General features: G+C 42.3%; 1 protein-coding gene across 5 annotated transcripts in view; it reads left to right on the top strand.

The window, feature by feature from the left end:
- The window catches only part of HERC2 (HECT and RLD domain containing E3 ubiquitin protein ligase 2), a 201837-nt gene that overhangs the window by 13115 nt on the left and 172476 nt on the right, over positions 1–16246 (top strand). For all 5 annotated transcript variants that reach the window (XM_075916267.1, XM_075916303.1, XM_075916286.1 and 2 more), the window contains exons 3-4: positions 5172–5286; positions 8344–8481. In XM_075916267.1, the coding sequence (XP_075772382.1) occupies positions 5172–5286; positions 8344–8481 (253 nt within the window). The remainder of the gene's footprint in view (positions 1–5171; positions 5287–8343; positions 8482–16246) is intronic.

Raw genomic sequence — 16246 nt, forward strand, 5'->3', positions numbered from 1 at the left:
AGCTGGGTCCCTCTCTGTTGGAGCAGCTCTTAACAGCTGCGTGAACAGTCAAAAGGGGCTGGCTGGTGGGTACTGGTGAATCAGGTGTGTGAGGCTTGAGAGGTAGAACTTGAGGGTGGAGCTTGTGGTTGTGGGGTTTGTTCAACAAGACATATCTGGCAGGAAAAGTGAATAATGAAGATGAGATTAATTGATCCAAGTTTGGGCCTTCTGGGTGCCCTCCTGTGAAGAGTGGCAGAATCATATCTTATTGAGGTAGGGAAAACTTGAGGTGATTCTTTTGCAACCCAGTTGAATGAGAAGCTATCATGGAGTGACACTGTGAAAACAGTGGTGTAATCTGCCTTGCTTGAAGTGAGGGACGTGAATGGGTAACCATAAGCATCACCCTTCCTGGCTGATGCTTACTGTTTACGGTTAACCAGCAGGGGCTGCTCCAGCTCTGTGGGTTGGCTAATTAGTTACATATAATATTTAACTGGTTATACCAATTAAGCAGGATTTTACACCCTATTTGAAGCTAAAAGCCCATGTCAGGAATGTTGGGCTGCCATTATTTCCTGTCTTGGATGTTGCTGTCAAAGACAGCTGCAAAGCGGTTACATAACTTCACAAACATTAATAATTGAATTTACCCTCATGCAGCAGAGTTTGAAACAAGATTCCCTTCTGCACTTTCATGAATTGCAGACCAGATTTCTCTCCCACCCCAAATTAATCATTCCATACTATCTACAACTTTGACAGGTTTAAACTGAGGATGTTAAAGACTAGTCGACTATCTGATAAGCATTTGCTTACCAGATAGTTTTTTGACTAGTCCACTATTTGATTTCCCCCCTGTCCTTGATGCCTCTATTAGAGGCAGCAAAGGGGGGGTAAAGGGTACTTCAAAGTGGCAGAGCTGCACAGCTGTGTGGGCACTGCCACTTTGAACCTCCAAGGTGGCATTTCAAAGGGGCAGCTGCTGTGGAGCCTGGGGTCATCTGGGGGCTCCCCAGATGATCCCAGGCTCCCTACAGCATTTCCCCAGCTGATCCCGGGTTCTGGGGAAATGCTGTGTGGAGCCTGGGATCAGTTGATGAGTCCCCAGCTGACCCTGGGCTCCACTGTCCCTTTGAAATGCATGGAGGTGGTGTTTAAAGGGGCTGTAGGGGCCGGGGTCAGCTGGGGACTTCTCAGCTGATCCTGGGCTCTGTGCAGTACTTCCCCAGAACCCGAGGTGAGTTCGGGGGAAGTCCTGCGCAGAGCCCCGGGGTCAGTTGTGGAGTCCTCCGCTGACCCTGGGCTCCTAGTGGGTTCCTACTGGGCTTCGAGCATCATGCAGCAGGCACCCACGTGCAGCCCAGGTCCAGCAGGATGTGGAGTTACGCATTCCTCCTTTGAAATGTACAAGTGGCTATTGACTTGTCGACAGAAATTCCATCGACTAGTCAGTTAACCGCATTTTAACATCTTTAGTTTAAACCCCCAAATCAAGCATTTGGACCAACTGAACACATAATTCATATACTTTCATAGTGCAATAATACAGTAATATCTTAGGAAAGCTTGATATCTATTATGAGATGTGTACAGATTGTGTTTGTGAAGCTACTTGTGTATATAGAAATATGTGCGCATTATGTAACCTATACCTTGCAGTAGGACAGTGAACAGTGAAGTGGATTAGATAATGAACACAAGCTATAACTGAGCCAGGCTGCCTGGCCGCCTTGCTTCTAATAAACTTTAAATGCAGAGCCGTAGCATGGGTAGGTCCAGGACACAGTGCAAGTTGGGACTGAGCTGGGTTTCTGGCCAGCCTGCTAAAAAATTGACTGGCAGGGGATGGGGGGCAAATGCGTGTAGTCTATAGCATTAACCTATAAGCTTTTGCTTATTGGTTAATCAACTATACTGTTACATCCCTAACTAGTGGTTCATGTTCATAAATGCCTTGGTGTGTGTAAAAATTATTCTGCGTATGGATGGAAAAGATTAGTGGGAACATTGATTGGGAGGCTGTTTTCATACCTTCTGAGGGTAATGAACTAAAGGGGAATGGTTTTAGTGTCTTAAGAACACAGAGGACATATTTTGGAAAACGTAGGAGTGAAAGGGCTGTTGGAGTCACAGTACAAGCAATGAGAAGGCTGAGAGTCGGGCAGTGAAACCTTGTGCTTATGGGCTGACTATGTCGGGGATCTGAACTATAGTTGCACAGCATTAAGGTCCCCAAGGTTACAGAGCCAGAGGTTACATAACCAATTACTGGTGTGTCGGTTCCCAGAACATTTGCCGTTTCTACTAACAGCGACTCAGAAGAGCATCCTCCTCTTTCTGTAGACTTCAACCAAAAAGTTTCTGGACAAAACTTCAGTTCTTGGTCTCAGCACTTGAGCGTCAGGTGGATAGACACTTTGAAAATGTTTGGATATAGTAAATCTTTGGGAGAGAAGGGAGTAAATGCTTGTCCCTTTGTGCTGAGTATCCTCATTTCTGAGCAAATTATGAGAAGAATGGTTCTGTGGCTGAAGTACAGATCTATATCTGTTCTTTTCTTTGCAGCTGACTTGCTGTAACTTTGGGCAAGTCGGTTATATACTCTTGGTTATAACTGGATTAATGCATCTCATAAGGATGTTGAGATGCTTTATTTATTATTGATAAAATGTTTTGAGATTCTTAAATGGGGAAGGTAAAAAAGTTAGGCTAGTAGTTTTATTCCCCACTTTAAGAAACTGCTTAACCAGGCTTTGTTTTGAGTATCATAATAGCAAAACATAGCTGATGTTTGCTCAATATCCATGGAGTGAACTAGAATTCCAATGGTAAATGGCTCTGGTTTAATTGAAGGAGTGGGCTGCTGTTCACATTTATTATAAACATTTTACCTGTTTAAAAACAGTGTCAATAGTCCTCCCCTCAGTCAGCTGCTTTGCTTATTGCCACACACTATCATGTGTCTGTTCCTCAAAAAAACCAAAAACTAGTTTACTTCATTTTTTTCATATAATGAAGCACGATAGCAACTTAAATGCCACTAAAACAATAGCAAAAGCTGTCTTTCTAAAAGCTATTTATGCAATACTAGCTTTGATATAAATACCTCGACCCCCACACGCCCCCCAAAAAAAGAACCCTGACTGTATAATGTACAGTGACTGGAGACAGAATTATTCTTTCTGAAAGGGAAAGAAGGGGCTATGTAGTTCTGAGAATAGCTTTTTCTTTATGGAGCATATCGAGGAAGTGACTCTAATAAAATTTAAATAATGAAAGCCGAACACAGTTGGCCTATTTTCAGTTTTTTGGCTGAGTTGACAAGGATGTTTTTCAGTACCAACTTTGGATTTCATGTTCTACAGGAGGAGCAGAAGCTGAATCTGGGAAACAAATCTTGATTGTAAGCAACATCTATAAATGTAGTGGAACTTAGTCTTTTGAAATACAGGCTTGCTGTTGTATGAAGGAATTCTAAACTTGACCCGTCATTTTGCAAAGCACATAAATCTACATGAAAGCTCATGATGCCATCTACATGTTTTGTTAGTCTATAAAGTGCTACCACTGTTTTTTTGTTTTTTTTAGTTTACAAATATTTAGTCGTTAAAAAAAGAAAAGAAAGGTAAAGTCTACTTTACCTTTAGTAGAAGCAGACATCCCTCACTGTAACACTCCAATAATTTAAGAGCTTAATAGAAGATACAATTTTGCATTTGTTTTTAAAAAAGGACCTGTTTAGTTATTTCAACAAAATACCTTAATCTTCTCAAAAATAATATAGAGTGGAATACTAGCTAGAAGAGACAGTGTATTTGTAGTTATCATTCAGGTGGATGTGCGAGTCAAACATGTTCTCTTCCTTGGTATGGGAGGGTCGTTACGGGCAACTGGGGAACTGTGTTCAGATAAGAGAATCCTAAAATCTCATAAACCAAGCTAAAAATGATAGTTTTTTGTTTTGTTTTGGTGGTTTTTGTTTTTTCAGACAGCTCCCTGTAAAGTCCATTGTGGTGTTACCTGGTTCTAACGTACTAAGAATATAAGCTTTAATCAAGTCATGGTCAAAATTTAATTCTGGTAATGAGCATCATATTCAGTAAATTTCACCCAAGTTCAACATAGTGTGCAGCTGACACTAAGTGACTTTTAGGAAAAACTAGTAAACCTATTTTAACTATCATCTCACATTTTATACTGTAATATAATGAAGCCACATCAGAAGGGCAAACCATATTGTGAAACTAATAAGGCAATTTAATCTGTTACAGATACCTCAAGCCATAATATACCTATTTTAAATTTTTCATGTTTCTGAGAATTAGACGTGAAAATGACACCTCTGTTGTGAAATAACACATTTGCTTACAAATATGGCTTCTTTTACTGCAAACTTTTTCACTTCATTGGAGTTCAAACTTTTTACTTAGTTTCATGAAAAACTTTCAACCCATCTAGCTTTTTGTGGATTATTATTTGAAATCCATATTGGGATGAACCTACCTGAAGGAAAAGCTTAAAAAAGCATTGATTTCAAATAATTGTAGCATTACCTACTTGATAAGTTTTTTTTCATGTTTTGGTTGGTTAAATTGTAATGTGATTCTGAAGAATTATGAGAAGAGACAAAGTTTCAAGAGGAGGCCTTAGCTATGAATTTTATTTTGGAAAAGCATTCTAGATTTGTCAGTATACCCCAAACTAGGGAGGTATACAGGTAACTAGTTACACAGTTAAGCATCATCTTTACTGGGTGATATTTACTGGTAACTGGTTAACCTGTGCCCAGCCTGGCCAGAGCAACTAGGACAGGCTCACAACACTGCACAGTGGGCTGGAGCAGCTCCCACCCACGGTTCAGCAGGCACATACAGATTAGACCAGCCCTCCCACCCACAATGCAGTGTGGGATGCTTCAGCAGCCCCCCATGACTCAGCAGGTCAGTTGATCAATATTATGCTTTTTGAAGCTTTTCTTTCAGGTAGGATGATCCTAAAGTGAGCCATACCTACCAGGGTAGTAGAACAAAGTCTGACACTGCTAATAGTATGACAACTAAATTGTAAGTGTGCTGTGGTTTCGTTTATTTTGCTGTGAGAAGTGCTGACCAGAATTTCCAAAAGTTTTATTTGAGATAGTGTGAGGAATGCTATACATACCTTATTTTTAAAATTGTTTTTAACAGCTTGCTTTTACACGAGATGGACTCTGTGGCTTATGGAATGAAATGGTGAAAGATGGCGAAATTGTGTACACTGGAACAGAATTAGCACAAAGTGGTGAACTACCTCTAAGAAAAGGTAACTTTTTTCCACATTTTTTTTCATCCTGATAACATGACCTAAGCACTGATTTTGTAATATTGCAAACCCTCGGTTCTTAATCAAATGTATCTAACTTCTCCTTTCTTGTGTTCCTGTTCTTGAATTAATAGGAGGGCACTACTCATTAAGTTTTATAGGTTATTGCTTCCTTCAATCTGGTCCCTCGATTGTTTGGCCTTTTAGGAATACTGCTTTTCTCTGTTAGCCTGAGAGAGGAGACCTCAATTTCCAGAAATGACTTGTCAGAGTAAAAGAATTATGATGTTTAAAAAAACAAACCCTCATTCCCAGGGCACAGAGGCTACTGCTAAAGATTCCTCTTCCCTCCCAGTTTCTCTCCTCGCACAGGTCTGGGCTCCACAGCTTCATCAAGGGAGGAATAGTGCATGTATTACAAGGCTGGGTCTATTCCATCATTAACTGGGCTCTTGGCTTTTCTTGCCTGCTCTAGCGTTTGTGGGCTGTTCAAGCCCCAAGGTACATTTAATGCTGTTACATTTGCAGATGATACAAAAGCATCCACTTTCATTAACTGCCCACCATTATAAGTAGTACCCTGCTGTATATCCACACATACCCGCATATATGGATATCCACCGATCATTTTTGTGGATGTGGATGCTAATTTTGCATCCACGCAGGGTTCCAGTTATGAGCTTCTGGCAGGTGTGCTGTGGAATGCACAGGTCACTGTCATTACAGAAAGCAAGCCCCTGTTGTGTCCTCTCTCAAACCATGCCATATGTTAATGTTGTATTTCACCTTGGATCCCAGTTTGTGTTGATGTTCTCAATCTAAGCCAGTGGTTCTTAAACCACGGATCAAGACCCCAAAGTGGGCCTCAACCATTTTAATAAGGTCAGCAGGGTTAGATTTGCTGGAGGCCCAAGATCAAAGCGCAAGCCTGCAGGTTTCAACCCTGGGCAGCAGGGCTAAGGTTCGGCTTCGGTCCCTCTGGAGTAGTGTGATGTTGTCTCCCTCCTCCACTTCAGGGTACTGGGGTTTGGACAGGCTTCTGCTCTGGTCCCTCCTCACAGGGGTCCTGTAGTTTTTTTTTTGTTATCAGAAGGGGATTGTATTGCAGTGAGTTTCGGAACTCCTGATCTAAGCTGTTCATAATTAAACCAAACCAAGCCATGCCACGGAATGCAATAAGCCTTCTGGATGATATCCATATATTGGATAATGCTGGACTTCTTACTGCAGAGGTTTACACAGACAAGCCTACATATATCAAGAAGGTGGCTTCCTGGTCATCACATGTCTGACTGCCTTTGGTCTCTTAGCATTTTACCGTCCTGTTGGCTCTACCTCAATTTTCATACCTTCTTGGGCAACAGTAATAACATGTCTGTGTAGTCACCTCTCAAAATGTTATCCTTGATATAGTACAGGTTATGCCTCCCTAAACTGGGACTTTCTGGTGGAACACAGATGTTCCTGGACCTTCAAGCTCAGGAACAGGGGGAGGCCTGGTGGTGGGGCAGGAGTGTGGTGGGGGACCAGCAACTCAGCTCCGAGTCCCATGTCGGTGGTGTGGGGATGGATGGCACAGTGGGGGAGTATTGGCCCCAGTGGCCAGGGAGCTCTGACCCATGCTCCAGCCGAGGAGCTCCCTGACTGCTGCCGGGGCTGGAGCTCAGTAGCCGGGGCTGGAGGGCTGGGGCCAGAGCTTCCTGGCTTCTACAGGGGCTGCTGTTGGGGGGAAGGGGGGGGTCAAAATGGGGCCAGAGCTTCACAGCCAGGAAACACCAGCCCCAGTGGCAACCAGGGAGCTCCAGCCCCGGCTGCTGAGCCAAGCGGCTGTGGAGCGCCAGCCCTGGCAACAGCTGAGCCGGTGGCAAGTAGAGAGCCTGGGGGGCTGGGGCAGCAGCAGAGATGGGCTGTAGCCCTTGCCTGGGGGCATCAGGGCAGTATGAGCCATTAGGGGAGGGACCTTCCATGGTTCGGCAAATCCCCTTGTTGGAAACAGGTCAGGTCCTGAGGTTGCCAGATCCAGAGAGTAGTAGTAACTGAGGTTGCCAGATCCAACCTGTAGTAATCTTGACTGACCATCAATGATCGCATAGTACTTAACCTCTTCCCTCCTCCTCCTTTGTTTCTGGAGCAGCAGTTCTGTCTCTCAAATTCACATTCCTACTCAATGGATAAGTTTTAGAGTACTCAGCTATGTCCTGCCACTCCCAATTAAGGGCTTCTGCCCTGCCTGGCTATTGCTTGTCTCTCATTATCATCTCCAGATCAGTGTTCCCTTCAATTTTTTCCATCCATGTGCAGAATACATTTTATATGCACCAAGACATGTGTGCCACCCATAGAAACACCCCCCAGCTAGGGGTCCCTGCTAACCATAGTCTTTCCTGAGTGGCTGCCCAAGCACTCAACTTACAGGGAACATTGCTCCAAACCCCATCATCCATGAAAACTCCATGTGGACACAATAACTGAAGGTTTGCTTGCAACAGCTGTGTAATGGCATTGACTTCTGTAGGTGTGTGTACCCCAGACATCCCTGACACAGCTCTTAGGACACTAGATCATCTTAGTTTTGTTATCCTACTAATTTGGTGTCCCCCAAGCTTTGGAGGGTGCGGGTGGGGGGTGGAAGGGTAAGTGACCATGCTCCTCCCCCCTCGTAGATACCCTGAGAAAAGTGGGCAGGTTTCCTGAACTCTGCTGCAATCCCCCTAATAGTCATTATGTGCAGCATTGGGATAGTACAGACTCACTTTCACACCCTGCCCTGCAACCTCCTCTTGTCTTACACTAAACTTATCCCTGCCAACAGTGACTTAAGTATTTCTAGGTTTAAAAAAAGACACAATGTAGTCTAGTGAAATGTGAAACCTAGCACCTGTGGGAGCTAAAGCAGCACTTGTTTCTTCTTTAATCTTTCTTAATTACAGTACTACCATGAATTTGAGGACAAAGGTTGACATTCTTGGCTCTAGGTTAGAGGTATTCTAGGGCAAAGAATTGGATGGATTTTTTTTTCTCAAAACAGTTTAAGTGGTTCCATTTTTATTTCTTTAGATGACAGTACTGAGTGCCAGGCAGGATCAAAGAAGGAAGAACAAAATGACAAAGAAAAGAAGGACGAAGAGGAAACTCCACTACCTACTTGTAGAGCTAAATCAATTGTTGAGAGCTGGGTATGGGGCAAACAGCCAGGTATTATGAATGTTTCAGTTATTCTTTTTATGGCATTATATAATTTATATTGATAGCTAATTGGAGCTATTAGAACTAACTGGATGAAATGCATATATGTTGAGTGTATTTGTTACGTTAGCTGAATATTTCTGCTAAATTATCAGTAGGAAAATTAACAATGTTGACATTTAGATTTGTCATCTTTAGGTTTAACATTAATAGTTCACTTCTTTGGATACACCCTGAGTTATTATTTCAGGTATGTCTACTCTGGCTCGTTAGTTCGAGCTAGGTAGGCAAATGAGGGCAACCGGAGTTGCAAATGAAGCCCGGGATTTAAATATCCCGGGCTTCATTTGCATGTTCCTGGGCGCCACCATTTTTAAATCCCCCTTAGTCCGAATTAACTGCCCGCGGCTAGACGCGGCAGTTAAACGTTAATTCGAACTAACCCCTTAGTTCGAATTAACTGTTACTCCTCGTGGAATGAGGAGTAACAGTTAATTCGAACTAAGGGGTTAGTTCGAATTAACGTTTAACTGCCGCGTCTAGCCGCGGGCAGTTAATTCGGACTAAGGGGGATTTAAAAATGGCGGCGCCCAGGAACATGCAAATGAAGCCCGGGATATTTAAATCCCGGGCTTCATTTGCAACTCCGGTTGCCCTCATTTGCCTACCTAGCTCGAACTAACGAGCTAGTGTAGACATACCCTCAGAGATTTGGACAAACTTTACTGCATCAGTGTATGCTTGCGCCTTGCAGTACAAAGTTAGGTTGCCTCATGTCAGCTTATTTGTGTGTCTACATTTAAATTGGTCTCCCATAGATGTAAGCACCTTGTTAATGCAATAAAATCTCTGAACACTGAAGAGCCATGGTTGACCTACTGAGGTTAATGCAATAGATGTAGGGATGTTGTATGATCTGTATCAACCTTAATAGTCTTCCAGGAGCTGTCCCACATGCCCCCATTCCCTTTAAATGCTACTGCCCAAGTATCATGGAGACTAGAGGCTACTTTCCTTTTTTAATCTCCTCTGCATAGTTCTGAAATGCCTTTTCTGATTGGCCACCTTGGCAAGAACACCTTGCAGCACTGTTGCTGTGTGCAACTGACCAGGCTGGTTACATGCTTTAGAAGTATTTCCCTGCTTGGAGTAAACAGGAGGTATTAGATCTCTTGGGCCTATGGGAAGAAGCAGCTCTGCAGGCATTACTACTGATGTGAGTATCTATTGAGCTGGTTGCATAGGGGATGCTGTCCAAGGGGTCTGAAGTTTCAGTAGCAGTATCTCATGAAATTAAACTATGGCAGTGAAACCAACATTCAACCTGGTGCTACGCTTGAGGATATGCTGCTTTTATAATGACCTGCATGCCATGGTTGGTGCTTTGTTCCGGTATATTTTTGTGAGTCTCAAAGGTGCCACGGGATGAGTATTTCCTCTAAGCTGTGTGGAAGCATAGCTTCACAGGTGATTAAGTAGCCCTGCCCAGTCAGCTGTGCAGCTTGGAGGAAGCACTGCACAGGACTACAGATTGAATCTCCCTTGTTGGGTGCCCTTGGGACCTGAGTGGTCCCGAACCATGGAGTTTGCTGGACAAGGGAAGTCAAGCCTCCCTGCCCAGGTGTAGGGCTCTGCTCCTGGCTGCCTGTCACTGCCTCCAGCCCCCCACTCTGCCAGCCCTGGCCAGGGCTGCGCCCCCCACTGTGCCAGCCACAGACAGGGGCTGGCCCCACTGTCTCCAACCCTGGCTGAGGCTGCAACCCCCCATGGTGCCAGCCTGCACTGTGCGCCTAGCTGCTGGCCCCACTGACTCCAGGCCTAACCAGGGCTGCGCGCTCTACTGCCAGCCCCAGCCAGAACTGTGCTCTTGACTGCCACCAGCCCTGCTGCCTCCAGCCCTGGCTGGGGCTGCACTCCCTCACTGTGCTAGCCCTAGCTGGAGCTGCTCTCCCCACCTCGCCAGCCTCAATAGGGCTGTGCTCCTGGCTCGGGTCTTGGCTGGGGATGTGCTCCCTACTTCAGCAACTGGGCAGCCAGCGCTTTCTGGTCCAACAATATCTGTGGTCCTGCTGAACAACGGATGTTGCTGGACAAGAGAATCCCGGATTTTAGAAGTTCAACCTGTACTCATTTTTAAAGTTATAGACTAACACGACTACCCCTTTGATATTTTTTTTACAGTGATTATAGTACTTTAAAGTCACCAAATGAACGCTGAATAAGAATACATGCAATACACCAAAATTGCACTTTCTGAACATTTAGAAATATTGTCAGTTTTCAGTGTTTCCATACAGCAAATGGTGGTGATGGTGGTCAGTTAGAGGCTTTGTGTTCTTAATTCATGTATCCAACCAAAACTTTAACTTACGTTGCCCAGCTGTCTCTGTAGTGGAACTCACAAGAGTGTGACATTGTTCAATAATGTTTAGCACACTTGACATATGTTCGCCTTTGTTGCTGACTTACTCTTCTTAACTGGAGATAGCAAACAGAGTATCTGCAGTGTTTTGCTCTTTAGTTGTCCTGGTCCTCATAAATTTTAATTTTTGAAAAAATGTGATGAGCTAGACTAGACAGTCAAATAAATCAGATACTGTTTACTTACAAACCTGTTTTCAGGTACTCACAGCTTAAATAGTGCTAATGAGTTACATTGCTTGTTACTGTTCTCAACCCAAAAATGCCACTTTTCTCCTGAATTTAAATGCCATTTCAATTTGTAGAAAAAAAGTGTACAGTATGCTTTAAGAAAAAGGTTGAGGAAATAAAGCTACGATCAGTAAGCTAAATTAATCTATTTTAATTTGCTTTCAAAGCTATTGTCATTCCGTACATTTACTTGATGCCATCTGATATTAATCATTGTCTTTTCTCTTTAAAAAGAAAACCAAAAACTTTGATATAGCACTTACACAGGTAAAAGCCCAGCTATAAAAGTCAGGGGGAAAACACCTAATTCAGTCGCATTACATTTGATGAAAACAAGAAATGCTACATATACACAAGGTTACAGTAACTTTATTTCAGTTCCATTCAGAATTTGAAATCAGATGTACAGTACACATTTAAAATGAGTTTAAGCAGAAATACCACATTTCTGGTTTTGTGACTTCATTTTTTTGAACAGCCTTCAGTAGCCTAAAATAGAAAAGATAGGAATAAGCAGTAGCATATTAACTTTAAATGAGCAAGAAATGTTTAAGTAAAATAAAACTGATAGTTTGCTTGTGTAGTCAAAACTGGTTTGAACTAGCAGTGAATTAATCAGTCAAATGTTTGTAAGCATTTGTTTTTACACAGGCCTCCAAGGGATTTAAGGTATATGGGGGCAAGTTTGCTATTTTTAGATCATACTGTGTCTTGTTTTCTGGCACTGCTAGTAAAGCTAATTGCATTGGGAAGTCACTTTAGAGGCAGTGCACGCTGGAGAAGATGAGAATTACCAGAATGGATTCAGTGAGTTACTGTAGCAACAGTTTTGAAATCTTTCTGGACTTGTATTATGTTGAAAATTGCCTGGAAATTCCACACTTTATGGAACTTTATTATATATGGTCATGCCAATTCACTTTCAGAATATGATCTGAAGAAGTGGGTCTGCCCCATGAAAGTTCATGACCTAATCAACTATCTTGTTAGACTTTAAAGTGCTACATAATTTTTTTTCCTTTTTGTTTTACCAAGATCAGACTAACAGTGCTACCTCTCTATTACTTTATGGCTACGTCTAGACTACAAGCCTCTTTTGAAAGAGGCTTTTCTTCTTCTTTGAACAGTGTCCCTGTGGGTGCTCCACTGTAGGTGTCGGGCTCATCCCGGTACCGCAGGTCGGACAATTGTCAACAGTAGTCTGCCAGACCGCGCATGCGTGTCTGGCATCTCGTGCCTTTTGCGCCGCTTCTGATCGTGCGCAGTCCAGCTCCCGCCAGTTCCTCCTAACTGTCCTTGGTCGCAGGCGGAGCGAGCTACCTCTCCTCAGGTTTTTCCTGTCAGCAAACAAAAGTTCGTTAGTTTTTAGTAGTAGTTCTAATAGTTATTTGTCTGCAGTTCATTTAAAAAAAAAATGCATCACTTCAGTATATGGGGGTCTCGCGGATTCAAGAAATGTGGCTCATGCAGGGAGTCAGTGCCCACCTCTGAGAAGGAGTAACGTTAGTTTGAACCAAGGGGTTTGGTTCGAACTAATACGTTCCTGGTTCGAATCAGCTGTGATTCGAACTAGTGCGCCGGCGAGATCATGCTAATGAAGCATGGGATATTTAAATCCCCGCTTCATTGACTATTTTGAATGCCTGCATTTGCATCCCTAGTTCGAACTAGGGTGCAGGTGTAAACATACCCTCAGGGAACAGATTTCCTTTTTACACATCCGCATCCAAATTTGCTAGTAGTCAATGCTGCTCAGAGGGCCAAAGCCCCCCAATACAAGAACACGATCACGGACAGGGACAGTAAACGCTTAGACCTATTTGGACGTAAGGTATACTCATCGGCCACATTAGCACTCTGGATGGCCAACTACTCTGCCTTATTGGCAAATCACAACTTTGACAATTATTTGAAGCTAGTGCCTCACTTGGAACATCTGCCAGAAACTGAGCAGCAGCAGCTGAATCGTGGACGCCTGGGGCAGAGCCGGACTATCAGAAGGGGGGGCTATGAGGGGTCTGGGGTGGCATCCCCCATCCCATCCCACCCCACCCCACCTCAGACCCTTCATAGCCCCCCCTTCCAATAGTCCGGCATATCTGATAATCCGGCACCCCCTGGGTCCTAAAGGTGCCGAATTATCAGAAGTTTACTGTAATTACTTATAGTCCACTTTATTTTAATGTATGATTATTGCTCAACATTTCTGAAGAAGTTAAAAGAAAATGTCCAGTGGATAAGTATTTGACAATCACTTCAAAGTTTGTGTTAACAAGACTTGTCATACTTAAGCATCTAATCACATTCATATCTTGAGATAACTGGTATCCAAGTAACTGTCTAGTTTTTCCTCAAATTCCAGTAAGACCATTTCAGCTATTACCTGTAGGAAAGGAAAATCCAAAACTTGGTTATTATTGAGGAAAAATGTCCCTGTTATATTTAATTCAAACTAATTCTTTATTATGTATATGCAGGTGCAGTCATGTATACTGCTACATTCTTAAAATAGATTTTTGGGAATGTTTGTTTGATCTCCTTTTGGGTACTTATATGTTGAAATATACCCCTGTCATACATACTGCAGGTTCCTTTGCTACACTCGGCAATACAACAGAAGTTCTCAAACCCCTTTGTATCAGACAAAACTTAAAACAGAGGTGATTGCATAGTCTAGCTGCCCTCCTATTCACAATTTTACTTGTTCATGGCAGCTGTTTACATGAAGTATTATTAGAAAGCTATGTAATAGCTGTCTTTTAAAAAGCAATAAAGCCACTGGAAAGGAAGAGCACATACCCTTGGAAAACAACTATCTGCCTACAGATAATCAACAAGTGCTCTGTTGACCACAGTTTGATAACTTACATAGTGGTAGCCTAAAGAATTTATCTCATATTGCCTGTAGTGTAGCTAAGTAACATGACTCCAGGATTTGTGCAATAATTATAGAAGTAAAATGTGCTAGAGTGGACTCTGTATCATGGTCTTGGTATATTGTGTAATAACTTTTTTGCTTAATTCCCTTTTGATAGAACACTGCCCTCAGCTGAAATGGAATCATAGGTTACTATCAATAAACAATAGCGATAGAAATGTAGCCGTGTTAGTCTGGTGTAGCTGAAACAAAATACAGGACTATGTAGCACTTTAAAGACTAACAAGATGGTTTATTAGATGATGAGCTTTCATGGGCCAGACCCACTTCCTCAGATCAAATAGTGGAAGAAAATAGTCACAACCATATATACCAAAGGATACAATTAAAAAAAAAAACCCAACAATAAAACACCACTTGTCATCACCTACAACCCCCAACTTAAACCTGTCCAACACATTATCAATAAACTACAGCCTATACTGGAACAGGATACTAAACTCCAAGAAGCTCTGGGAGACAGACCCATAATCTCCAGTAGACAACCACCTAACCTCAAGATGATTCTTACCAACAACCACAGGACATACCACACTAATACCAACCCTGGTACTTTCCCTTGCAACAAACCCCGTTGCCAGCTTTGTCCACATATTCACTCTGCTGATACCATTATTGGACCTAACCAAGTGAGTTATAAGATCAAGAATACGTATTCCTGCGCATCCAGAAATATAATTTATGCTATCATGTGCCGAAAGTGTCCGTCTGCTATGTATATTGGACAAACGTCTCAGACACTTCGCCAAAGGATCAATGCCCACAAAACAGATATTAGACAAGATCACAAAGAAAAAACAGTTTCTTGCCATTTCAACCAGAAAGGACATTGTCTCAACGACCTAATCACATGCATCCTACTCCAGAAGACTTTCAGATCTGCACTTGAAAGGGAATCCTCTGAACTGTCATTCATGCTAAAATTCAACACTCTCCGCGGGGGGCTGAACAAAGACCCCAACTACCTTACCCATTACAAAGACAGCTTCCCCAATTATCACCTCTAATACCATTAGCTCACAGACATCTACCTTTCCCCACCTCTAATATCATTAACTCACAGACATTGGCCTTCCTCCCCCCCGCCTCTCCCTTCTGTTCTGAAATGTGATATGTCCTTTTCATATGTGTTCATTTTTTTAAATTGTATCCTTTGGTATATATGGTTGTGACTATTTTCTTCCACTATTTGATCTGAGGAAGTGGGTCTGGCCTACGAAAGCGCATCATCTAATAAACCATCTTGTTAGTCTTTAAAGTGCTACATAGTCCTGTATTTTATCAATAAACAAGTTTGTTTTGGCAGTATATTTAGTTCTTTGGTAGTAATATTGTATAGGTTGCTATTTGGATTTGAAATAATTTGGGAAAGTTAAAATTAATGGCCAATTTCCTGATCATATCTGATACATTTAAATCTTTCTGAAGATGAATGTGATTTCCTCACATGGGAACTGCAGAGCAAATGGAAGATTGAAAGTGAGCAAAAGTGTGTGTATATGGGATCATTTAAAATATTCTGCTCTTACTAAAACAGATAATCACTATTTCTGTCAGTTCTAAGGTGTCTGAACTTCTTGCAGAATCTGCCAGGATGAAATTACAGCTACCATTTAGCAGTTTAAAATAACTGTTCCAGTCATTGCCTTGTTTTCATTGCTTCCAGAACTACTGTTGGATTGAAATATTTCATGTATAATCCCTTCCTGAAGGTGGATTTTTCTGGAGAAAACTTCCACAAAATTGAAGCCTTATGAGGCTAGAGAAATATCACGGAGAAGTAGTAAAGTATTAAGTATTCTTAAATCTTATTCTAACTCCTGTGGATTCACATTAAAGAACTTGAATCTCAGTGAGGTCAGATGCCTTTAAGTTAAGTTTACACACAATGGAATAGAACCTTGAAGGTATTTAGAGCCCAAACTGGTAACATTTTTTGCCTAATCAGTTGCTGGCTGTTAAAAACATACATTGGATAATGAGGTATTTTGTTATGTGTACAGGTTATACCCGTTATGTTGTGCTTAAACATTTAGGAACTAATTTCGAAGTTTCCATTGCAGTAACAATTGTGTGTGTGTGCGCACAATGGGCAGCCTTGAATGTAGCCTTGTTCTAGCATAATTGCACTTGCAGTCAGTGTTTGGGTAGTTACGCAGTATTCTAGATATTAAGCAGTAAATG

Source organism: Pelodiscus sinensis, chromosome 1, assembly GCF_049634645.1.
Source record: "Pelodiscus sinensis isolate JC-2024 chromosome 1, ASM4963464v1, whole genome shotgun sequence".
In the NCBI taxonomy this organism is placed as follows: domain Eukaryota; kingdom Metazoa; phylum Chordata; order Testudines; family Trionychidae; genus Pelodiscus; species Pelodiscus sinensis.